General features: G+C 43.7%; 2 protein-coding genes and 1 long non-coding RNA gene across 5 annotated transcripts; 1 reads left to right on the forward strand and 2 right to left on the reverse strand.

The window, feature by feature from the left end:
• Positions 1–769: 769 nt before the first annotated feature.
• On the reverse strand, positions 770–6658 carry LOC123167216 (disease resistance protein RGA5). 2 transcript variants are annotated; one of them, XR_006483861.1, is made up of 7 exons: positions 5506–6349; positions 5297–5413; positions 4210–5131; positions 1989–4106; positions 1824–1867; positions 1168–1729; positions 770–1027 (listed from the first exon to the last, which is right to left on the reverse strand). XR_006483861.1 is itself a non-coding variant. In XM_044585045.1 (7 exons), exons 2-7 carry the CDS (start codon positions 5672–5674, stop codon positions 1305–1307), a joined length of 3795 nt encoding a protein of 1264 aa, XP_044440980.1. In that variant the 5' UTR covers positions 5675–6213; positions 6388–6658; the 3' UTR covers positions 770–1304. The 2 variants fall into 2 exon arrangements, 1 of the variants encoding a protein (XP_044440980.1); XM_044585045.1 differs by adding an exon at positions 6388–6658 and having other exon boundaries at positions 770–1729; positions 5506–6213.
• LOC123167217 (disease resistance protein RGA4) lies at positions 6519–11261 on the forward strand. Of its 2 annotated transcripts, none has more exons than XM_044585047.1 (4): positions 6519–7342; positions 7581–9700; positions 9814–10143; positions 10619–11261. In XM_044585047.1, exons 1-4 carry the CDS (start codon positions 6519–6521, stop codon positions 10696–10698), a joined length of 3354 nt encoding a protein of 1117 aa, XP_044440982.1. In that variant the 3' UTR covers positions 10699–11261. The 2 variants fall into 2 exon arrangements, with proteins under 2 accessions (XP_044440982.1, XP_044440983.1); XM_044585048.1 differs by having other exon boundaries at positions 10637–11261.
• LOC123167218 (uncharacterized) lies at positions 7043–12557 on the reverse strand. The gene is made up of 5 exons (XR_006483862.1): positions 11982–12557; positions 11751–11883; positions 11401–11613; positions 7402–7956; positions 7043–7328 (listed from the first exon to the last, which is right to left on the reverse strand). It is a non-coding gene; the product is annotated as an uncharacterized lncRNA (long non-coding RNA).
• Positions 12558–25897: the final 13340 nt, after the last annotated feature.

The following is a 25897-nucleotide window of genomic DNA, read 5'->3' on the forward strand; positions in this document are numbered from 1 at the left end:
CCGATTATTCGGATATGATGAGTTTATGTTGCTGTGTCTAGTTTTTTTTATTGGTCTGATTCTTTGTCGAGGTGAAAATCTTTAATCGACACCATGGTTGCTTCTAGGTGATCATCCCTGGCCCAAGTTCATTGATCAAGGCTTCCCATCTTTTTGGATGGGCGACTCAAGGTGCTTTCAGAAACCATTATTGGTAATGTTCGTGTGGATAAAAAAGTGACAACATCGTTGCTCCAATCCAATTACAACCTCTTTAACGAAGTCTTTGGAGTATTACTTCGAGCAGAGGTTGATACCGCGAAGAGGGTGTTTTCAAGAGATTTCATTGTAATTCTTAGTCATAGGACTTATTTTATATTGTCTTGGATTTTAGGCCCAAATCAGTGTACGTGTAGTTGTCACGGGTATGAATAAAGTTACAGGCGTTTCTCAAAACAAAAAAAAGGTCACCTACACATGTGATTTTGTTTTTCTAAGGCACACGTACACAGGTAACTCTACTAGCATTCGCTATTTGAACTCTTCAGTTAAATTTTTGAAGATTGTCCGAAAAGAGGGAATGTAGTAGAGCATATTGTTGCTAGTAAAGGCTAAGAGATCTCTACTGTTTGTATGACCCCCCCCTAATTATATTTTTACCAATATTAGACAGATGATGTAGATGTATCTCTGTTTTTTGTATGATCCTACTGAATCTAATTTACTTACCAAATATAGACAGGCGATGGAACAAGTATATATTTTGGAACAAAGGTCATCTTCATGTAAAGACTAGCAGATAATAATATTTGGAATTTATTTAAGAGTAGCAGACATCATTGCACAAACTCTTATCTTGTGTACAAGAATTAAATTATACATCTTGGCACAGGCAGCGACCAGAATCTTCATAGTTGGCATGTTACTACGACAGATAAATCATAAAGTAAGGTACCCAGCTGAATCCAATCCATTTCCAAGGAAGTTACAGAACGCACAATAGCTAGAAATTATGAGTTATCCTCAAAACCCTTGAGAAGTACTCCCTCTGTAAAAAAAATATAAGACATTTTTAGGTCATTAAAGTAGTGATCTAAAGCGTCTTATATTAGTTTACGGAGGAAGTATAAAGAGGGGGGGAAAGGTTCTGGTGAAGGGGGAAATGAAAATTGATGGGAACAAAAATACCCTGGATGTAGGTGTGTCAAAGGGACGTCGTTGACAAATCTCAGTGTCGTTTTGGTGTGATTAATTGTCCCGCAAGATCATCATGTGCCTTCTGATTCTAACAGTTGCATCAGGCTCGAGACACAGTTGTTAGAATCCTACTTGAGGGCTGGTGAAGCCGATGCCGGCATGACGGCTTGTGTCACGGGCGCTAAAATCTGGCCGCGCACCCGGCAGTCGATGAAGAGGCGTGTGCCGGCACGGTAGAAGGAGACCGTGTCGCCTGTGGCGAGGTGGTGGTCGCGGACGAAGGCGCTCCACCCCATGGTCATGATGTAGCTCTGGCTGTTGTTGGAGTAGGAGTAGCGGAAGTTCCAGAGCTTGCCCCCACGGTCCTCAAAATTGAGCAGGAGTCCCTTCTCGTTCGCCGCCACATCCAGTGGGAAGTACTTCTCCGCGAACTGGTTGGGCACCACCAGCCGGTTCAGCTTCCCCACGTCGCTTGCTGTCACCACCTTGTCAAACATGTGCTCCCGCACATCATCACCGCCGCCTGTAATCTGCACAAGTGTTGGTGTAATTTCTGGAAAAATAATGGCCAGTCAGTGCGTCTTATTTGGTGATGTAACTTTATTAACTTGATGGAAGAACTTCCAATTAGACAGACACAGATATACCTGGAACATCCAGCCGCAAATTAGACTCAAGTGACGTTGAAATCCTGATTACAACAACCATTTAATTAGCTTCACTAGAACATGACAGATTGAATCTTGTTAATTGTGGAATCCTAGCCGAAGTAAAGGAGGGCATACTTCCTCGTTTGTAAGGAATATTGATACCTTTGATCAGCTGATCTCTCCAATCTCTTGTCATATTCACCATCTGGTTGTTCCTCCAGAATGTCATCTGGCTGTTGTTTTTGTTTCGTACTTCTGTCAACATTGGAACTATAACCTACCAATTGCATCTTGATTGTAGGATTGCTTGGATGGTTACTAACAACAGTCCTCGAGGCATACTCTAGATCAGAAGCTGTGCCACCAAATTTTGTGGAAATCTCTCTAAGCCCTGGCATATGCTCGATGCTAATAACTGCAGTACCATGTTCATGTTGTACTTTCTGTCGGACTTGACCCATACGGAAAAAAAAAGGTTGGCCCATTGGTGGGATGGCATTGAAAACTAGCTTGAGCTTCAAGAGATTAGGCATTGCATCTTCCTCGAATTTTAGGCAAGCTATACCAGTCGTGAACCTCAACTTGAAGTGCTTGAGAACTGAGAACCCGACTGCTTTATCAAAAATGATCTTTTGAATGGGTGGCGTCTCCACATACAGGGATAAAGCAGTGAGAGCACATAATCCACCAAGAGTATCAATACAAATCATCTTCAGTTCCCTCAGTGGAATCTTCAAAATGCATAGGTTGCCAAGTTTCTCAATCCATGGAGGAATTCGTGAGAATATGCAGCAGCTGTGTGGTGAGAATTCAAGTCTTTGCAGAAGGGGGGGAGGTGCCATGCGATACCATGGAGGGATTACTTTTGAGGCGCCAGGAACCACAGTATTTTCTACCGAGGAACCATGAGCAATTACTACAGTTTTCAAATTGCCATGTCCTCCAATTAAATAAGCCAGAACTTCCATGCTTGTTTCCAGATGGTCGTCAGGTGATGTAGAAGAAAAGGTGAGATGAAGATCCTGCAGGCAGTTCAGCTTACCAAGGCTCCACTGATGGATAACTGAGTCACTCAGGTTGCCAACCAAATCCAGCAGATTTGTGTCAACAGGAAGAATTAGGTGCAACAAGTGTGGGAGTTGTATAATATCCCATGGAACAGCAGTGACTCTTGTTGCATCCATAACATCCAGTGTTTCCAAACATTTCAGGCCCCGCATACTGTTTGGTAGTTTTATACAGACATCACTTGCAATCTTCAAGTATCTCAGCTGAAAAAGTTCTGAAATACCAGTGAGGTCTATGGGGTCATAGTCGCCACAATGACCAGATAGTATAAGGTTCAGAACACGGAGAACCTTGAACTCTCTGATACAAGGCATACACTTGAATAATCCAAAAAATCTAAGTGATCGAACTTGTGACTTTGTGATGTTTTCTGGTGTCTTGGCGTATTTTCCATCACCAAAGATGAGAGATAGTCGACGAACCTTGTGGGTAAGTGCTATATTCTTTCGATTGTAGTCTACTACCACAATGAAATTCTCTTCTGCAGACTTGTGTGCAATAAGATCACGTACCACGTCATGAACCGTACAGGACAACACCTTATTGTTATAGTTGATATATAAAGGTTGGATGAATCTTCTATCAATAAGTTCATCGAAATAGATTCCTGCAATTTTCTCCATCCAGTCCTGACCTTGCTCTTTCCCTTTTCTTGGAGCGATGAAGCCTTCAACCACCCACTGCTTCACCGCATCATCCTTGCAGATTATGGAGCCCTCTGGATGCATATTAAGATACAGCAAGCATGTCTTTAGATAATGAGGAAGATTATTGTAGCTGAGGTTCAGTACTTGTTTTGTTCTTTCTGAAGTAGAATTTGACCACAAATAGGACCTCAACGCATCACGTGTGTATGCCAGCAAATCCATTGATACTTCTGTCTCCTGGTTCGCTAAATGACTAGCTATGTTGATTGTTGCTAGCGGCAGACCACCACATATATCAACAATTTCGTTTGAAACTTGTTTCAATTCTTCGGGACAGTCACTTTCAGAACCAAAAAGTCTGCTAAAGAATAGCTTTCTTGAGTGATCATCATCGAGAGGTTTCATCTCGAAAACATGCTCTGAGTGATCACAGCAACATGTTGATGCAACATCTTCAATCTGTGTGGTTATTATTATTCTGCTACCACGGTTTCCCTTCGGAAAAGCAGATTTAATAATATCCCATACCGATGCATCCCACAAATCATCAATAACAATTAGATACCTGCATGTCAAGAATTCACACATATCAGATATATTGTGTCAGGCTAATAGTAATTGATGTTTGCTGGGTTAATTTAAAGTAAGATAAATATCATAAGGGGTACCTTTTATCTTGCAGATGTTTACGGATATTAATGTCGCTGATGCCAAGTTCATTACAATTGGTGGGTAGTGGTTGCTTCTTCTGATGGAGTTGCGAGAACAAGTCGTGGAGAAGTCTCTTCATATCAGGCTTTTTGGAAACTCGAATGAAAGCTCTGCAATCAAATTGCATCCCAATTCTGTTGTACAACACTTTGGCAAGTGTAGTTTTACCCAGACATCCAGTTCCAAGAACAGATACCACCTTGAGCTGCTGCTGATCTGCCGCATCGTTAGCGGCCAGTGAGTTGATAAACTCATTCATCTGGCCATCGATTACTACGTGATCATCGGTTTCTTCATATGGCATTGGAAGCATACGGCCAGTGGATAAGAATGTACGCCTCCTCAAGTTGCTGCAACAATGGAGCTTATACCTATTGTGCCGTTCAATAGCCTCCTGGACATAGATCCTGAACTCCGATATTGTTTCTGCAATCTTGGGCTTACTGGGAAGACGAGGGACATTAACATGAATGATTTTACTGGTCATGATACCATGTTCTGACACTTGCGCTGTGAATGCAACCTGTTTGTACCACTTAAGCATCTTCTTTATCATCATCTTCTTCCTCCTCCCCTTCTTCTTCTTTTTGAAGAAACGATCAGGTGGCACAAATAATAAGCTGTCAATGTAATCCTCCATATCATAAGACAGGTCACGTGCCTCATTCATCCAGCACATGGCCATTGGGGGAGGGTCCTCCACCTCTGATAGTTCATCAAGGTAGGAGCTTATCACTTCAACATCATCTTTGAGAAGGTGCATCCCCTCCTTGGTCCTCTTGGGCAACCTCCTGTAGTATTCCTGAGCAGGAGCTAGCAATTTGTCGAGCTTCTCACCAAGGGGTCTCATGGAGCCCAACGAAGAACTCACCGAGCCATCTAATTAATCAAAGAGCACATAGGACAGGCAAGACAGAGGTATGGATCATTAATTAATGGATGGATTAGTTACGATGCACATGCATGGGTCGATGCTGTACTGCCATATATACAGACAGAAATCAAAGCAAGGCTAGATAGGGAGATGGATCAAACAAGACTCACCAAACAGTGTCGAGATATCAGATGATGTGAATAAGCAAGCTTCCTCAAGGACTGGCAGTTGAGCACCAGATTGCTCGACTTCATTTTTGGCACATGATTCAATAACAGGATCAGAAACTGAAATAGGAAAAGCATACAGCATTAGTTGGTAATTAAGTAAGAGTACTGAGCGGAAGAATTAAGGACAGAGGCTTTTCGCACGCCCTCACCTGTGGCTGTGGTTGGATCGTCGAGCAAGACATTCTTGCAATCCTCCTCAAGAATCCCGTCATCATTGTTCCTCCTCTTCTTCCCCACAATCCTGACGGGATCCAGCACCTGCCCCGTCTCCCTCCTCTTCCTCGCCGGCTCCTCCTTATCCTTCTCAGTGAGGTCCATCAATCAGAACTAAGTTTCTGGCGCCCCAACACGATGTGAGGGCATGTCGAGCGCCTAAAGGAGACCGAATTTTCTGAGCTCACCCATGCAGGCACACCTATCTCTCAGATCATCCATTTCACAGCGGTCACCTCAGGATCAGTGCTGCCTCTAGAATGATTGCACTGACTTGTGCTGAAAGCGTGTTCTGCCTTTAGTCTAACTAATGCGCTGCTCTTTCTTCTATAATTGTATTTTGAGGTAGTGCATATCCACATCAGAACTGGAGAATTTTGACGGGTCCCATTTAGGCTAAGTGCACTCACAAAGTGGTGTTGATGCACGAATTCACTAAGTTGGAACCTGCTTTCCTTCTTTTATATGATATATATTCGCATTGTTTTGCAATAAGAGAGCTTTTCTAGTCATCGTGAGATTCACTAATTCTCTTCTTTCTCCACAAAAAAAAGAAAGATAGAACCAAGTGGGGCCTGCCACCACGCACTGTCAGATTCTTCTGTGCTTTTTTTCAGTGCTCAGGGAATTTGCACATGTGCTTTCTGGCAAAAAACAAGAAAGATAGAACCAAGTGAGGCCCACCACCATGCATTGTCGGAATCGCCTACGCAGACGGGCACCGATAAAATAGCATTTGCATGTTGGTAGCTTAGCATCATATGTAATGTAAGTAAATAGCTCTCCAGCAGATTGAAGGAGTGGATGGGATGACTGACCATGGATGTTACGATATTCTCTAGGCAGGCACTTGTAGCTACCTACCTTCATATTGCCATGGCTGCTCCTGTGTCCTCCTGGTCTCTTTTCTCTATCCAAAAAATTCCATGATCTGAGCTTCCAACCAGTGATGGAGGCTGCAACGGCCACTGCTTTTGTGGGTAGGATCGCGCCGAAGCTCTTGGAGTTCTTAGCTGCAAATCACAAGCTTAGGCAGAACCTGGAGCATGACATCACCTACATCCAAAGAGAGTTTGCGTTGATTTCTGCCGCCATCCAGCAAGACGATGAGTGCCGCTGGAGGAGCGGCGCCGTCGGCGACCATGTGCAGAGGGCTTGGATCCAAATCATACGTGACTTGGCGCATGCCATCGAAGACTGCATCGACCGCTTCATGCACCGGGTGACCATCTCTGGGACGTCGACGTGGATCCGTCAGGCAGTCCACAAGGTGCAGACGATGACAGTCCGTAAGGAGTTTGCCAAGGCGATTCATGAGCTCAAGAAGATTTCACAGGAGTCATCCAAGTTGAGAGAAGCTTATTACAGCGCCAGCATCGGTGCTGGCACCTCCTCTTGCTCAGCGTTGCCGCTATCTGTGGCGTGTGAGATGACAACAGAGATGGCGATAGATGACACCCTCTCAGCTGACAGACCTGTGGGCATGGACGCGCCTCGGGATGAGCTTCTCGAGCTGATCCAGCAGCAGCAACAGCAGCTCAAGGTGATTTCCATTGTTGGTTTCGATGGTATAGGCAAGACTCTCCTTGCCAGGTGTGTGTACAACACAATTGAGAACCAATACGAAGCTCGGGCTTGGGTCTCTGCAGCGGAGCAAGGGGCCCCAACAAATGTTCTCAAGGAGATACTCCACCAGCTTGACATCCCCACAAATGGCGGAGGCAACCTCAGCAAGCTCTGCTCAATTCTCAGATTGTACCTTGGGAACAAGAGGTAATTAATATAAGCTACCTGTTCCTAAACCATATTGGTATTATTTGTCAACTCCATACCTGTTTGATAATTCAATCTCGATCTACAGCAGCCTGCATCTTTCATAGTTCGCACAATCCAGCAATTCTTCTAGATAGATTCACTATTGTCATCTTTGTGGGTACACAAAATGAAATTTACTCTGTTTTAATTTCCACTTGGTATCTCTCCATGTCTGATCATGCACTTCTCCTGGTAGGTTCTTCATTGTAATCGATGACATGCGGACAGAATTTTGGCATGACATAAAAAATGCGTTTGTGGGGTTGAGCGGCAGAGTTCTGGTGACAACAGCCATCCATTCAGTAGCAAATACCTGCAGCAGCTCAGCAGCTCATGATCATGTGTACGCAATGAAAACTCTTGCCGATGAACACTCAAGACTGCTATTCTTCAAGGAAGCTTTCCAAGATGACAATCCACCAGTTGATAAAGAGGATCAGCTTGGCTCGGAGGCACTGAAGAAGTGTGATGGTTTACCCCTTGCCCTTGTTACCACAGCCCGGTACTTGCAAAGCACAGGTAATCCGACACATGGAAACTGGGCAACATTATGCCACAACCTGGGAGCACATCTGGAAACAAAAGAGATGTTAGCAAGAATGAAGCGTGTGCTTGTCCATAGCTACACTAGCCTTGTTAAACATGATGTCAAGACGTGCTTGCTATATCTTGGTATCTACCCTAGTGGCCGTACAGTTCGGAGAGGAAGCTTGATAAGGAAATGGTGCGCTGAAGGGTTTATCCAAGGAGATTATATGTGTAATGCTCTGGATGCTGCTATCGGCAATTTCAAAGAGCTTGTCAACCGGAGCATCATTCAGCGTACAGATGCCAGCAGCAAAAACAACGAAGATCGGGTGAAGACATACCATACTCACGGCATGATGCTTGAGTTCATCCTGCACATGTCCAAGTGTGACAACTTCATTACCTTGTTATATGATCAAATGGCTCCCCCACCCCCGCCCAGCAAAATCCGTTGGCTCTCCCTCCATGACACAAGTGCCAAAGTAGCCAATGATCTATCTCTGGTCCGGTCTCTGACCGTCTTTGGCAAGGCGCATGAATCAGTCTTGGATTTTTGCAAATATGAACTGCTTCGGGTTTTGGATCTAGAAGAATGCAGTAACCACTTGGAGGACAAGCACCTTAGGGAGATATGCAGCAACCTGTTGCTGCTCAGGTACCTAAGCCTTGGGGCAGCTGTTAAGGTTACAGCGCTCCCCAAAGAGAGCAAGAAACTTCAACTTTTGGAGACGCTGGATGCAAGAAGAACCAAGATAGAGATTCTTCCCACACAAGTCATGGAGCTTCCATGCTTGATTCATCTATTTGGAAAGTTCAAGCTCCAAGAAGGTGTAGGAAGCCGGAAAATGCATAAGCTACAAACCTGGTTCTCAGAGAATAGCAAATTGGAAACGGTAGCAGGATTTGTTGTGGACAACAACAAGAGCCAAGGATTTGCACAGCTCATGGAGCATATGAAGCACTTGACGAAGGTGAAAATATGGTGCGAGAAGTCCACTAATAATAGCACGGATCCCACTGCCAGTGGCAGCAACAGCAGCACCAACAACTACACTCATGTCTCAAATGCCATCAAGGGGTTCATCAAGAGAAGCACCGACGTGAAAAAGGCTCATTCACTCTCAATACATTTCAATGATAAATGGTTCCAAGACTTGCTCGTGAACTTGTCCCTAGAAAAAGAAGAAGCTTCCTCCTGCTATCTTAGCTCATTCAAGTTACAAGGGGGCAACATATGCAGCCTGCCTCCATTTGTTACCATGCTAGGTGGTCTCACTAAGCTGTGCCTTTCATCCCCTCGTCATCAGCTGAGCGGGGATATTCTTGCTGCCCTGAGCAGAGTGCGCTGCTTGGCGTACCTGAAGCTGATTGCATCTCAACTGGACAAACTCGTCATCATAAAAGGTGCACTTGGAAGCCTGCGACGACTATGCATCGTGGTTGAAGTCATGACTGAACTGGAAGTCCAAGAGGGAGCTCTGCCACTCCTCGAGTCGCTCCAGCTGCTATGTAAGGATCTAAATGGCGTTTGCTGCACGACAATCCAGTCCCTGCGGCGTATTAAGGAGGTCACCCTCCATGATGGAGTGAACTATGAAACAAAACAAAAGTGGAAGGAAGCGGCAAAAAAACACCCCAGACGCCCCAAGCTCTTGTTTGTTAAGACAGCAGAAGATGTTGATATGGAATGTGAACCTGCAGACAATTCTGAGAGCCCTGTGGTGCCAACTACTGCTACAACGTTATCAGTGATAACACCCCACCATGCCATTTCTACTGGACAGTCTGGTAATCAAGTGTCATGCATCTTATTTTGCTTAAGTGTTGGTACTTTGGTTAATTGGTGTTGAGTTATATATACTGCCTCTTCACGCATCTATGTGACGTCTTTTATGGTGCAGCACAAGTTGATTGTGATGATCTGCAACAGGGTGATGATGAGAAAGAAGATACAGACAAAACTGATATCCTAGAGGATTTTGCTAGCAAGACTTGTCTGGACCCTCCAGTGGACAAGGAAAGGTTTGAACAGGGGATGGAAGGAATGGTAGGTTTACAGGATCAGCAGATGCAAGATGTCACTTGGTCTACTGATCAGGCTGATCAAAATGTTGTACTTTTGGCGGTGGGTGAGAACAGAAGAAAGAGGGCAAGATTGGACATTGGTGAAGACAATTCAATGGACAAGGTTGTTGATAGAGTGAAGCGCAAGAACCCGGAGGATGTCCAAGGTAATTTACAAGTTCCAAGTTTCCATCTGTGTTAAATTCTTCCAATATTTCTCTTAGTGAGAATAACTAGTAAAACCGGGGTGATGTTTGCAAGTAATATTCTTCAGGTAAATAAATTTATTTAAGTGATAGAGATTTATAAGCTGCTAGATGTAGTGTATGCCCTGTTTTGATTCTTTGTATGCCCTGTTTCTAAATATCTAGCAAGGAGAAGTCCAACAGTGTGTCTCTGAGTTTTGATTCTTTGTATGCCCTGTTCCTAAATATCTGTGAAGTTAGTGCACACTGAATATTCAGGCTATTCCTGCTTCCTTTAACTGTCTGTGCAGTTGGGTTCAGAAGTTCATTGAAAATATTAGAAATTTGATGGCTGTTGGAGATGTTGCTTTAGTTTGGACCATATGGAAATCTACAAATGCCCTGTTTACTTTAGAATATCCTGCTATCTGTTTTTTTGTTGTCACAATGGTTATAGTCATTGACTGGCTTGCAGAATCGAGGCCAACAAAACAAACAGTGCCTGGGCTCGCAGTTGCTGTCTCCAATGGAAAGTGAGGTTTTCCATCAAAGAAGTGGATGTGAGTCATTGGTGCCTCGGTTGGCAGATCCCAGATTATGGTGTTGTTTTGCCTGCAGTACCCGTGTTTGCAAGCTTGGGTCAGTCTTGCTCGAGAGTCGGGAAAGTACTTAGGTTTGCTTTGAGTATCAGGTTGGCATTTGATGTTTCAAGGAGCCGTCGCTTCTGTTGCTTCGGCAATTGGTCTGTCTAGTGATCTCCTGGCATGTTTACATACTAATGGTGAATCCCCATGTGTTGCTGCTTGCTACATGGGCGTGCCAGACTGCTATGGCTTATGGACTCATCTCCTGAAGATGATCAAGTGCTTTCAACAAATTTTCTCTTATCAATTTGTAGTTGTGCTGTATCATGAGTAAACTTTCAGGCATGTCAATTTGGTGGCTTTCTGCTGTACCAAAGTTGACCATGTATGCTGTTGGATGTATATGTGGTCCCGGTTAACTTTGACATATGTTCCACAAAACATAATCATCCTTCATTCAGTTAATTATAAGACCATCTTATTATTATGTTGTTGACAATAATATTTGTTCTTGCATTTTGTGGACAGCTTTTCTTGTTGCTTTGCTTTTAGTAACTTGAATCCTCATGCTAGTATACGATAATTAGCATGGAAACTAAGGCCGAAAAAAGAAAGGGTCCGAGTGAAAACAGCTTGGTTCTAGTTTTGTGCTGACCTGTCGAAACCTACGTGCTGGTCAACAGCAATGGGCGAAGTTTCTGACAGGAAGTCGGCTGCAACTGCCGGACAGGAGTTACCCCAAGCAGCATCAGAGACATCGATGCTCCTGCCGGACACCGGGTTCTCCCACGTCGCTGGCATGCCCCTCCTTGTGCGCCATCCAGCATTGTCATGAGACTAATCCTTGCTCGGAGCTGTTTGAAGTACTCTGAGGACACAAATTTGAAGTAGTAGCTACCATCAAACAAGCTGCTAGGTATGGAAATGAGAAGCTCAGACGATGATAAGCAAAAACTATTTCGAGCCAGCACACAAATTGGTAATCATAATGAAATTGAACCGTACTTGCAACGCGCTATTTGCTCGGCAGTGTCCAGACTTGACATTGAGCACCCGATGCTCGAGAGTCGCGACAATCCGAGCCTGGTATGCAAGCCAGTGGGGCGGTCCAGTTTGGTCCCCTGTCTGAATCTCTGCCCTGCTCAAAATTGCAGTGCAGGGATATTAGTTCCTGAACCAACCTAGTGAGTACAACAGAAATACAGTAGCAGATTCGTACAAACGAGTAATAAATACCAAAATCATCAGCGTGGAAGACTGCAGTGGAGGCCGCCGTGGTCCGGGCGAGAGGTGGACGGAGCTGGCTGAGGGTATGAACTCGATCCCGACGGGGGAGACATTTCCGGAGAAAGGCTGGGATCCCCCCGACCCCGAGAAGGCTGCCGCCGGCGGTACATCGAGCACGGCCCTGCGGAGGCGTCGGCGGCCGTACTTGCGCCCATCGCGTGTGCGAAATGCGTCGTGGTCAGCCGGGTAGCGCCGCCGGCAGAGGAGGAGGCCGATGCGGCTTACCTCGCCGGTTCGGCGAGGGCGAGGGTTGAGCCGAGGGTCTTATCGCTCTCCTCGATGGGCCGCAGAGCAGCGAGCTGGGATCCGCCGGCGACTTGCTGCGGTGGTGGATGGCGCCGCCGATAGTTAGCCACGTCCAATCTGGTCTGGCGAGTGAGGGAGGTAACAGACGGGGAAGGGCATGACAGGTGGGCCCATGTCGATTTGCCTGGTTGAGGTGGCGCCACCTAGGCACAAAACCAGGGTCAAAACTGGGGAGAGGGTTGTATTGGGAGTTGAGGGGTATCTAAGCTTCGGTTTCAAGAACAATGGACTATATACTTCTCGAAGAAATATCATATATATGGGGTTCGAAAGGCGGTGTCATTCAAGCCGACCTCCTTCCTTAGTGACCGCCGCATCGTCAACTCACGGCTAGTGTATTTTCTGACGCCATCGCCAAGCGCGCACGAGGCCTTGTTGTCGTCCAAATCGTCCTTCTTGGTCTTGGAAGGCAAAGACAGAGCGGGAGCGCGACGGCGAGTCAGTATTACTCTTCCCCATGACCATCCAAGGGCTCTAGCGCCAATCGTGCACCGGGGGGTTTCTTCCAACGAACACATACAAGAGAGAGTTAGCTCGAGGAAGAAGACACGAGTGTTCTGCTCTGTTCAAACTTTTGCAGCTTTTTCTGCTTCTTCTCATTGGTAATTTGTAACTAACAAACACTAACAAAAACAACCGAGAGGTCAGTGATCATAGGTCTCGTGTGAATCATGCCATCCTACGACTCGAGGATCACCCCCATAGCTCACAACGGTGCTAGACTCAAGCGCACCAACAAACCCGACGCGCCCGCTACGATATTTCGTTTGAGAAAACGAAAGGGAAATAAATGTGTCAGGGCATGGGATTTATGTCAACATTAGTGTACATGATCTTTAAGCTAGACTACTCTCCACGGACGTGGTACCAATTATTGTTCCAGATTAGAGGGGAGGCGGCAAACTACTAATTGTTGGGTAGGCATGAAAGGCCAGCGCGTGCTAGCAAGAAACTGCGGCAGTGCACGGGAGAAGACGACACGATGAGGCGATAACAACTTAGCATTCAAAGGACCGGTTACTCCCAACAATGCCTTACACCATGCCCCAAAAAAGACAAGATGAGGCATCACGTCCCCTTCAGTTAATGTAAGATACCCAGTACTATATGGACTCCATTAACAAGAGAATCGTTGGTTACAACTCCATTACAAGGGAAAGCTCAGAGGAATTGTGGAGATCAAGGAGGAAGATGGTCAATATAGAGAGACGAGGAACAGAAGAACAGCTAACACACGCTAACCAAGCCTAGGATGAAACCCTTTCCATCAGGGGTTTCCTATTCGGCGTGCAGGCCGCCTGCAACGAGCGACCTGGCGCGCACCCCCTTGTGCCCTGGGCATTCGTATGGGACGGCCCATTTGCTGGGTTTTTTCTTTCGGTTTTTCTCTCTTTTCCTTTTTCCTTTTTTCTTTTCTGCTGTCTTGTTTCTTTTCTCTTTTCTCTACCTTACTTTTTCACTTTTTTGCGAATTTTCATATTTCAAATTCCAAACAATTTTTTGTTCCTCAAATTCAAAAAATGTACATCGATGTAAAAAAATCAGCAGTTCAAAAAATGTTAATTGTATTCATTTTTAGTCCATTGGATTTTTAAAATGTACATCCGAATTAAAAAAATCATCATATTCAAAACTTGTTCATCGTTTTTAAAAAAATTCATCAAACTCAAAATTTGTTCATCATTTTTTCCTTTTTGACATGCACTTAGGTTGTACTATAAGATATTGCCAAAAGTACATCATGCAAATGATTGGCAGAATAACCTATTGGCAGTTCAACCAAAAGAACTGAGCATGCATCCCTAATTGCCAAAATTACATAATGTTCGTGATTGCCAAAAGTATGTACTGCGACAGCAGAGATTGCTATATTGTGGTATGTTATCATACCCTACTTTTTACGGTCTTAGCTGGTGTTAGCAAGCCATCTTTCACCACCGTTGATGCACGTTTGATAAAGTTCAGTCACCAAATCGTAAATGACAAATGTATAATAAGTAGTGCTAACTACAGTGCTACCCAGTACGTACCTAAACTACCATTTGGTTAACTTGAATGGCTCGATATAGCTTGTAATGGCTTGCGTGATCGTCTTAACATCGAAGAAGCCACTTGTTTAGCAATGGTCTTGCTATCAAATTTCACTCTGAGCTCTTCCATAGTTTTTGTTTTTTTAGCTTGCACTTCATCGACAAGCTTCCTCGGGCGTCCACGTCCTCTCCGCTTTTTTGGGGAGCTCGGGGTGTCGGGATCCTTTGGGGAGCTCGACGTGTCTGACATCTTGCATTCAACAGTACCGATAATTTCTTGGACATCGTCTTCTGAACCCATAGGTTGCGATGCAACGTGGGCTTCATACGTCTCTGCCTGTAAAGCAGACATGAGTGCATTCGGTAGCGTCATGACACATATGAATAAAATAAAATATTCGTGCTTTTTCGCTAACCGTTATGGGGTACTTGTATGTTTCCATGCGAAGACTGTTGCAATCTGAACGCAGTAAGCTTGAAACTATTTTCCAGCTAAATATATCTATCTGTGACTACATTTGATAAGCGACACATATGTCAGCACATCGTTCAGTCATAAGATATTCTACAAGAAAATATAGTGTTTGGCTCACCTGCTCCACTTTATCGGTAAATACTTCACCGTTCCATGTCAACATCTACTTCAGTGTGAAACACGCACATGAATGTCTGCAGTGTTTAGTTTAGGTTTTAGTAAACTTGGACGTGTCGGTAAGGAATAATTTAGGAGGTCGTACGTATTGCGGCATGTCGTCATAGCGTACTACTTCCCAGTCGGTAAATTTGATGGGCTTAGCTGGTGTTACCAAGCCATCCTTCACCGCTTCGTCCATGCAGGCCTGAATCGCCTCCACCTAGCATAATACGAGTATTATGAAGGGTTGCGGTGATTTGGGAGTTCATGTGCCATGCGACAGTAAAGAGGCAGCAAGATAGAGCTTACAAGAGCAGTTTCCTTGGACTCGTCAAATTGATTTTTCAAGGAGTTTAGGATTTCAATCTCTTCTTTGTCGAAATTGAACACCATTGCCATCCAGTGGTTATCATTCACATTCAATGGGATGTCGACCTGCCGTAAAGTCAAAGAGGACTCATTCCACGGAATAATGCATATAAGGTAACAATTATGGTTCGGGGGACCCCTGAAATATTTCATCTACACTATCTATTACGATATATGAAAGTGAGGAAAACGGTTACCTTCCGGCGTCCTACAAATTTATTTGCAATACGCTGAACCCACGAGCTTCCATGGCCCTTTGGAATAACCCCTTTTGTTTGTAAAAGCTTTCTGGTTTCATTGCGGGATATGACTGAGGTAGTATCAGTCCCAACTCCGCTGATGTGAGCATACGGCATAATAACCTGCCAAATTTGTAATCATATAATGATGTGCCAACAGTTCAAATAGTTGATGTACAATGGAGTACAAGGGGCTTACATCACCACAGATGTATTTTTTATCGTAAATTGGCTTCAGTTGTTCCGCTCTTAGGGGAATGTCTCCGATTTGAACGACTTCCATAGGGCCGTGTGTTCCCCGGATGAAAATGGCTGCCTCTTTGTCCTCAGCGGTGAGCACGTAATCATTATCAAACAGAGGCTTCATCGATGTGATTCGAGGATCGTCCTTGTTTGGCAGGACGTGTCTGGCACTTGGTGTTGGAGTCGAAGTACGTGGCGTGGATGCGTCGAACTTAGGAGTCGCCATGAAGGGATCATTGCACACATTGACTTGTTCCTACAACAACAAAAAAGGTCAATTATAACTAGTTTGGTAATACTACTTATGTGGTGGGCCATAATTATTACCTCGACGCCTGCTTTCTGTGACTCGGATTGTCGGCTGACTTTACTTTTGTTTTTTAATTCCTGTAACAATTATAACAATAATGAATATGGAGGAACATATTCGTAACAATAAAAAATGCACAACATGACATACCTTCAGTTCCCTCCTTAAGTCCTTAATTTCGTCCTCGAGCAGCGAGAGCCTAGGATTACTGCCAGATTTACTCTTAATGTCGATTAACCTTCGCTCAGGGTGAGGAATTTCGCGTCAAATCTATGCTGAAATTCCATTAACTGTCTGCCTATCTTCTTTTCTTGCTCAACACAACGTGCATTCAGGGCTGCAACTATCATTTCCACCGGTGCAAACGAAATAACACCCCGTTCACAAGAAATCAAAATGAATGAGTTTCGATGCGACCTTTTACTGTTCTTGGAAAATGAAAATTGTCTTTGTTGGGCTTACTTGGTGGCTACTCATATTTTGACCTTGTGATTGTGCTCGAGATGAATCACCTTCATGCACACGTACAAATTTTTGGCTTCCTGGATCCTTTCTATTGTTGGCCTCTGGTTGTCCAGCACAAATTTCCATCACAACCTTTGAATCAAGTACAATGAATCAGTAGTAGCAAATAAATAACGAGATATATACATGGGTCAAATCTAGAAACACACCAGTCCTTTATGAAGACCTCCTGAGGTGTAAGCTTCTGCTCTTATTACGCACGTGCATTCGTCCCATCGTGCGACCAATGGTGGGGGTATAGGAGTATACATCAATTTGCCGGAAAGCAGGTGCTCCCAGTACCAAATCTTCACAATAAATTACTTCGTCAATATAGAGAAATATAGAAAAGAAAAACAATTGTACAATGTTAACTAGTGATGTTGCACTAACCTGAAGCAGAGGTAGATTTCCTTGTAGAGATACTTGATCAAGAGAGTTAAATTTGTGTATGGACATGAACAAGTGTTTCATTGTGAAACATCCCCAGTTCAATCTCGGAAGGCTTTTAATATCCGCAACACGTTTAAGGTATTTCGCATCGACATAAGATTGTGTTGTTGGTGCTAAAACTGTGCCAATAGTGAATAGAACGAACCGCGCCAGGAAATCATTGTCCGGTGTTTTGGAACTTAAGATCTCTCTCTCAAGGTTAGCCAGATCAATGCTCCCATTTTTTTGAAATGTGTTAAACAAATTTGGCTCCGGTGCGCTTTCCAACTTTTTATCGATATCCTCCCCTTCTATCGCAAGGCCAAATATATGGTGCACGTCTTCTGCGGTGATAGGAATGGGTGTTTTACCTATGGTAATGGACGATGTCTCACTATCGAAGCTCTTTGCTAGTCTTATCAACATAATGCGCCGGAGTTTAAATTCACGAATCATGTTTAGACACCCAAGACCGGTATCGCTTATGATTTCTCTATGTGTTTTGATGACAACAATTTCATGACTTTGGCGAGCCTTGACGGTGAGCACACTAACTTCATATGGCCGTGTTTCCTCAAGATTTCCTGCAAAAGTGGCAATAGATTTTATCGAGTATGAAAGAAGGGTCTGCAAGTACAGTTTTCAAACGAAATGTCAACTACGTACCTCATCGGTCATTTCGGAGACGTGTTTTTCTCCATTAGCAGGACTTTTAACAGTAGTTTCCATTTTACTGGCACCTATGGAACAGAAGCAAAACCGGTTCAATTTATTTGACCTTCACGTTGAGAAATGTGTAACAAAAATAAAATCTTATACGCATGCACGGATGAGTTTACTAAATAATATGAACTACATGTAACTTTAAGCACACTACAGATTTTGGTCATGCATAACATTGGGACAGTTCAACTAGGGTTTTGGGATTGCATAAACATACGACGTGTTATTTCATGAAAGAGATAACCCTTGTTGTGGTATTACCTCTTCGGATGTTCGTGTAGTGTGCCAAGATTGATTACAAGATAGTTATTAATGAGAGCTATGATCAGGTAATCTTGACGACTGGAATAACTTGTGGGAAACCTATTAGTGCTTTACTAGTAGACGTGCGTGTCTGAGAAAGATTAAAAAGAGCTATGATCACATAACCTTCTGTCGTCGGCGGTGGCGGCCCAATGCTCCACGCGGATAGTGCGTCCCACACTAGATGTCGATGTGTGGCGCTCGATGGCAGCAACAGGAGCAGCGGCGCGTTGACGCGCGTAGTAGGCGGCGACAACACCACTCCCGTCCGACCCCTCAGGCGACGTTGGCGGTGGGCGGCGGGCGGCGGCTACAATCTGATCTTGCAGCCGTCGTGGGAGGTGGTAGGGGACCTGGATGCTGCGGGTGGTTACGAGGGAGGAGCTGTAATCGTGGGATTTCGGGAGATCTGGGCGGCATGAGTTATGGGAGGTTGAAACATTAGCATGTAATTGGCCAAAACAAATGTAATGTTCCGAAGAAAAAACAAATGTGCCGTCGAGAAAGGAATGCATTTTTAAGTGGTAAAATATGTTGTTTGTTCTGAAAATGCCCGGAAATTGGCCGTACGTGACTAAACTTGCAACTTCGCTGAAAATGGTTGAAATTTGAAAGTACCCCAATAATTACCATGGCTTGCAACCCTGCAAAGTTGGGTTGATTTCAGGTAGGTCAACAAACCAGCATGTGATTTTGGAGGTGCCAGTCAAGGCCGCAAGGGCGTGTTTGGGGGCACCCCCATGTTTAGTAGATCATCTACAATACAAAATGATGTGTACTAATTCCCATGGAATCCCATGACCAAAACAAGCTACCATGCGAAATGCTTCTAAGTTTAGACTAAGATTTACACATGAAAAAACTTCCAAACTTAGATGAAAATGGTTCAAACTTGGCATATGTATCCCTAACATGGCCATGGATTGTAACGATACAAACTTGGCGGTCATTTAATATAGGTCAATAAACCAACATGTGCTTTCGGAGGGTACAAGGATAACCCGGAAGGGCCCGTATCGGGCCACCTCCTTCAATACACCATGTACATAGGATTCCAAGTTATTTTGATGCCATCCCATGAACCAAATCAAGCATGCATGCACAGTGCGTTCAAGGTTACACATGAATTTCATGATTTTTTCACCTCCCAGACGGTCTACCCGTAGACAACCATCAAAAGTGGTAGCACATGATGCCTTCAAGCTTTATTGCCTAAGGTTAGACCTAATTGACACCATACCAAGTGCGAACATTGGTTCAAACTGGATTTCATCCATGGAGTCGATGCAGTACACGCACTGCCTCCGTCGAGAACCTTCGTGCTACACTGTCGAATGTACAAACCAAGTTGATCATGCTTCATGTGGAATGAACCCAAGTTATGACATGCAATGGAAAATATTACATTACAGGCTTCCAGGACAACATCAAAATGAGTTTCAACAAAATTTGCAAGTTTTGGCAATTGCGGCCACTTTTCGAGCATTTATGACCGAAAAATGGAAGAAAATGGAAAATCTAGTAGAAACTTACAACCATTGTGCATGCATGCTTCATTTGGTCATGGGAGGCCATGAAATATATTTGACAAAATATAAAGATGGTCTGAACATGGAGGTTCCCCGACACAAGCCCTTTCGATCGAGCCTGGCGCCCTTTGAGAGCAGATGCTATAGTACTATCCTGACCTGTATGAAATCGACCCAACTTTTTGGCGTGACTATTGAAGGCCATGTTTGAACCATTTTTTGTAAAGTTTGCAATATGATTCACGTGTGGCCAGTTTTCGAGTATTTTCGGCCGAAAAAATTACCGTACATGCAAAATTTTGTGTAAACTGAATAGCATTTTTGCATGCTTGCTTGATTTTGTCATGAGATGTACTTTAAAAGCTTGGGAGAATTTCACAAATTTCATGTTGTACTTGCTTCACAAAGTGGACAGTGAAGTTCGAAGGTTCTAGACGGGAGAAGTTGATGTGCCCGAGCTTTCATACGACATGGAATCCGGTGTAGGCCAATGATCCAACTAGGCTTGGTGTGTCAACTAGGTCCACCATAAGACAAACAAAGTGTAATGCATCATGTGCCCCCTCCTTTCGATGTGTGGCTAGGGGGGTAGACCATGCAGGCGATGTTTCTTTTTCGCTTCAAAATTGCAGAAGGATTATAAATGTTGGACAAATTAAAAACCATTGTGAATGCATTATTGATTTTCTCATGGGAGATCATGAAATAAAGTTGGCATCATTTGTAGATATTGTAAACACGGAGTTGCTCCAATACGCGCCCTTCCTTTGGGCTAACATGGCATCCTCTGAGAAGATACATGCTGGTTTGTTGACCTTTCTTGAATCAACACAAAAATTTTGGGGTAACAACTCATGGTCATGTTAGTCCTCCATGCCAAGTTTGAAGTATTCTTAGTAAAGTTTGCAACTAATGTCACGTGGGGCCAGTTTTTGGGCATTTTTGATATAAATAAATCCCAATACGTGGAGAAGTTGTCGAAACTGAGAACCATATTTGCATGTTTGTGGAATCATTTGTATGTGGTGTTAACATGGAGGTGCTCCCGGGCTCGCCCTTTCGGGCTAGCCTGGCACCCTCCGAAAATGCCTGATGGTTTGTTCACATATCTTAAGTCAACCGAACTTTTTTGCGGTGAAAATTCATGGCCATTGTACGCCTCAATGCCTAGTTTGAACCATTTTCGATAATGATTGCAAGTGTTGTCACGTGCGGCCACATTCGGGCATTTTCGTCCGAAAATGAAAAACTTCGCTAAACTAAAAATTATTTTGCATGCTTGCTTGCATTGGTCATGGCATGTATAGTTGTGAAACTTATTTGGAAAATGGACAAGGCCAATTTTGGAATTATATATCGTTCAAACTTGTTTCGAACCAAAAACCTAGTTCACCCTTATGAAATGTATTTTTTAGCACAACATAATGTTCTTTTTTTATCTTGATGATATATATTAAAAGATCCCATAACTCACGCACGCCACCTCTCCCGAAATCCTGTGATTGCACCGCCTTCCTCCTAACCACCCATGGCATCGGGGCCGCCTACCACCGGCACGACCGCTCCAATATAAGATCGGAGACGCCGGGCGTACGCGCTTTTCGAAATCTCCGGACGCCGCCGCCGCCGCCATGGTCAGCTTAGGGGTCGGAAGTGGTGCTCTTTTCGCCCCCTCCTCCTCACGTCCCTCTCTCGAGCGAAAATGGTTAAGGAGATCAGTGCGGTACGTATTTGCACTATAGAATCTGTCAGATCTGAATTCAACTGCTAGCACTAATCTTTAAGACTGTACGTACTAGTAATGAGATTGATCTCGATTCGCAGTGTGGCATTTGTTTGGACACCAAGGGTTTGTGCCCCGGTGAGCATCGTATGAGGGAGTTTTGTACCGTCACCCTGCGCGCGGGATTGGCAAACAAGACAGTAAGATCCAGTCTGACATGACCCGTAGCAAATATCATGAGAAATTTAGTACTCCGTCCGATCCAAAATTAATGTGTTAGATTCATGTAGATATGCATGTATCTAGTCATGTTTTCTACATAGATACATCCGTATGTACAAAAATTTGTCCACAAATTTTTGGACGGAGGCACTAATATTGAACGAATATTGTACTCGGACCCTTTGTACTCAGTCAGTTGTTCGTAATGTTTACTGCAAAAAGAGTTATATTGCATGTTGATTTCTTAGATGATAAGATGGTTTTGTGTACGTGCATGTAAATTTAAATCTTCTATGGGGTTATATGATAATACTGCTAAGAAGTAGTGAACTATACTATGCTAGTCATCTATGATTGGACAAATTCTTTAGATTAACAGGCAGTTCATATATATTAACAATCGTACATATGCTACTCAGGTAATCCCCTGCTACGACAGATACAGTTTCACGCAGAAATTTGGAGTGCCCTTGGGGAAATATGGGAACTTTGAAGCAAGTTTCAGTACCAATGAGGGGTTTGAATTGCTATGTGAGATTACCAATGACAATGAGTTGACATACATTTCAGGGGAGTCTTGGAAGGAATTTGTTAGAGTTTATACACTACATGTGGGTCAGGAGATTGCGTTCAGTACTGACAATTCAGAAGTACCAAGTAGCACTGTGACAACTGGGAATTTGCCTATCATACATCTGAGTAAGATACTTTTTTGCTCCTGCAAGTTTTATTACTCTAAATTTATCATATACCATATATAATAAATTAAATTGTATGTGCTATAATATTGTATCATACTACCAATTGTCCAATGAGAAAAGAGATATTATTGACAATGTCGCTGTAACTGAGGGGACAAGATTAAACTGAAGAATGATGGAGTATGTCATACGCCAAGTGATGGACCTTGACAAGTTAGTGGAGCGTCATGATGCTGGAAACTATGATCAAGGAAGAGCATATGCATTCCTCCATACGTTGACATGGTCAGATTGCAACAAGAACTTCTCGGTAACCATCTTTCTGTTCTTCATTTACTGTGTGTCATTTCATTATGTTTTTAGCTTTGTTCCAAATTAATTGTTCTTCCTTTACTACATAACAATAAGTTGCCACGTGTTGATGTAACCAATATTGTTTTCAAACAGAAACTGCCTAATCGTGTTGTCCCCGAAGAAATGGAGGAATGTGGTGCCATAACCATTGTTTGTCATCCACACAGTACTGTGTCAAGTACATACATCATTTCTGATATTGACGGTCGTGTCTGCGTCAACAAATGGAACGAGTTCATGAAGAAGGAAAAAATCTTGCTGTTAGGACAGAAGGTGCTGATGTTGCTGTACCTGGGAGATCATGGGATTTATCTGTTTGTTTCCCATGTTCCTGATGTGCCTCTAGAGTAGTTTTGGCAAAACGTAGTGTGATAAAATAAATTAAGGGATTTTTAAGTCATTGCTGCAATGGCGTACTTTATTTTTATATCATGGTACTCTTGTGTTCGTGCACAACATAGTGGGCAAGAATTTAAATGGTCGTTTACGTTTTTCCATTCGATTGCCTTCATTGCAACTCGGTTTATTCATTATTATTTTTAGCAATTTTAACATGCTCCGTCTTGCCCCTTATTTCTCATAATAGTCAAGAAGGTAAGAAATAATCAAAACAACTATTTCATGCAATCATCGTGTAAGATTTATTTCTTACTCTTACCTGTCATGTTAAAAGAGGGGTGGGGGCCGGGGGTGTAAGAGGTATCATGTTAGAACACCTCTTCTTATTAAGCTGTTATTACATGTGACCATGATAATCGCCTTGATATGATCACAAATATATTATTTCTTCACAATCAACATCACACACGACACACACAACACCATTACACTAGCCGTCAATAGCTTCAGCATGAAAACAATTTGTCTCCCTAGTCCTAACATCGTATAAGCTTGGTGCTTCACAATGGTTGCCACATTGCTCTTGGCACATGCATTCTTTTCACACTGTTTTTTTGCGCGTTGTAGCTGTTCCCTTCTATCCTGTGCCGCAGCCATTGCATCAAGGGCATAAGCACCAACAAGGACACTTGTACCAACAAGATGATCCACGTACTCTAGTTCCCAGCACCAGAAATCACATGGATCCTATGAATCAAGTGAACTCAAATCAAACCAGCACTAACGAAACAGTAGAAAAATTACTCATGCAGTAAATGTCATGTAAAGGGATTGTACATCGTGGTGCTTGCACTTGTAGAACACCCAACCATCATGCTCTTCGGTACTGGAGAGATAGGATCTAACCGTTTCTCCACAGTCAGGGCAAGGGATCAGGGGCACATCAACTGATCGGCCCCTCAGCGCGCACCTACTCGAGCTCGACGACGACATGGTTGATTTGGTGTTAGGCGACTGCGGCAATGGCAGACGATGGTCGTAATCCTTTGGGTAAGAGAAGAACTAGGGACTCCTCCGCTGGGCTAACAAACCCTAACACCAGGACCAGAGCATCGTGCTCCCTCTAAATAGGCTAACTAACAAATCTTCTAACCGACTAACCCACCCTAAAATCACGGACGGACCATCCATGCGCATTACTTGTAAATATATCGTCAAATATCACGGGAGATATGTACCCTTCCATCGTACCGCATATCCCTCCCATCTTTTCTTTCCGCATATCGCTCCTTCCTTCACCGCCCAGAAAGTTTTGGTGTCCAGAGGTAGCCGTCGCCGGGATAATCGCCATCGCTCTGCGGAAGCCCACGCCGACGGCCGAGTAAAAAGAAAAAGGTATCATCCTCCACGTCTCCTCCCATCTCTTGAAACGTTCATACTTTTTCCATCGATTGGACCAAAGAGGAGGTTGTGATGAGATTAGAGATGCCATATTTGTGTGCAAGATCTTTGGTATTTGTTCCTGGCGGATTAGTTTTTCGTCGAAGGTACTATTTTGGTGCAAGATTGTGTGTGCTTGTCTTTACTTGGAGTAAAGGCCGTTATGAGATTAGATGTGATTGCAAGTTCATAGTAGTTCATAATACGATCTGGTTACGGAAATATTATGTTGGTGGAGCTAATTTTCTAGCCCTTTCTGCTATACTGGATTACTATGAATGATTTGCATAAGGTTGGAGTGAAGAATTTTATGCAAGAGCTTTGCGATTGGTTGTTAGGGGATCCTGATCATACGGTCTAGTTATGGATATATTTTTTGTCGTTGGATTTTCTTTACAAGACTTTTAGGCTATGTTCCATTAGTAGGAATTATTTGGATGATGTTTGATTTAGCCACTTAGATGTGGCGTACAAAGACTTGTTCTCAATATTACAGTAAAGGAGGTGCTGTTGAAGGAGTTGCTGGATTATTTAGGACTGATTTGGATGAGGTTGTTCATACCAAATTAGGAATACGAATTTTAGGAGATTAGAGCGTTTTCTGGAAATTCATGACTCAGTTTGTCTCACAGATACCATGCTATTCTATATTACGAGGTATTTAAATAGTCCTATGTTTTAGTGAGAATCGGTATATTTTGACAATCTGGATCTCATTAATCGCATTCTACTATCTCGTGTTGTAGGCACCATGGATTCACATCTGCATGGCAATAAGCGTGCGGAGTACGACAGGTTGTTGCGTGAAGCCCGCCGGGAGATCGACACGAAGGTCCAACACGAACGTGATGAGATGGACAGGGCACTCAAACAAGAACGTGCGTATGTCGATAGGATGCTTAAGGATGAGCGTGCTGATATGTCTCAGAAGATTAAGCAGATGCGTGAAGAGATGGAAAAAAAGTTAAATCAGGACCGCGAGGCCATGGAAAAGAAATTCCAGCTGGCGTACAAGGAGATGCAGCTTAAATTGCAAAAGGACCAGAAGGTTGTCGACGGCCTTATACAGACAGAGCGTGTCAACATGGACGCGAATGTGTTGCAGGCACGTGCCAATATGGACATTAGGCTGCAACAGGAGCGCAAGGACATGGACTACAAGGCTATGGTGGAGCAGGTCATGATGGAAGGAAAGATGCTGGAAGACCGTGCGATGTTTCAATCCCACGTTCAATGCCACAGCAGTCAACCGCAAGAGCATGTCTTCAGTACTCCCCCTGTGAGTACCTTGCAACGATGCTATTCAGTCACGATCACGGCCGATATTGTGTATTAATAGTTTTTTTGTGAGTAACTTTGTGTAAGCTATTCATATGCAGTCCAAGAAGCGTTACGCGGCACAATCTCCGAACACTAAAGGCCTAGTGATGTCGGTGTCACCCGTTGAATGCCACAGTTCTCCAC

Source organism: Triticum aestivum, chromosome 7D (assembly GCF_018294505.1).
Source record: "Triticum aestivum cultivar Chinese Spring chromosome 7D, IWGSC CS RefSeq v2.1, whole genome shotgun sequence".
Taxonomy (NCBI): domain Eukaryota; kingdom Viridiplantae; phylum Streptophyta; class Magnoliopsida; order Poales; family Poaceae; genus Triticum; species Triticum aestivum.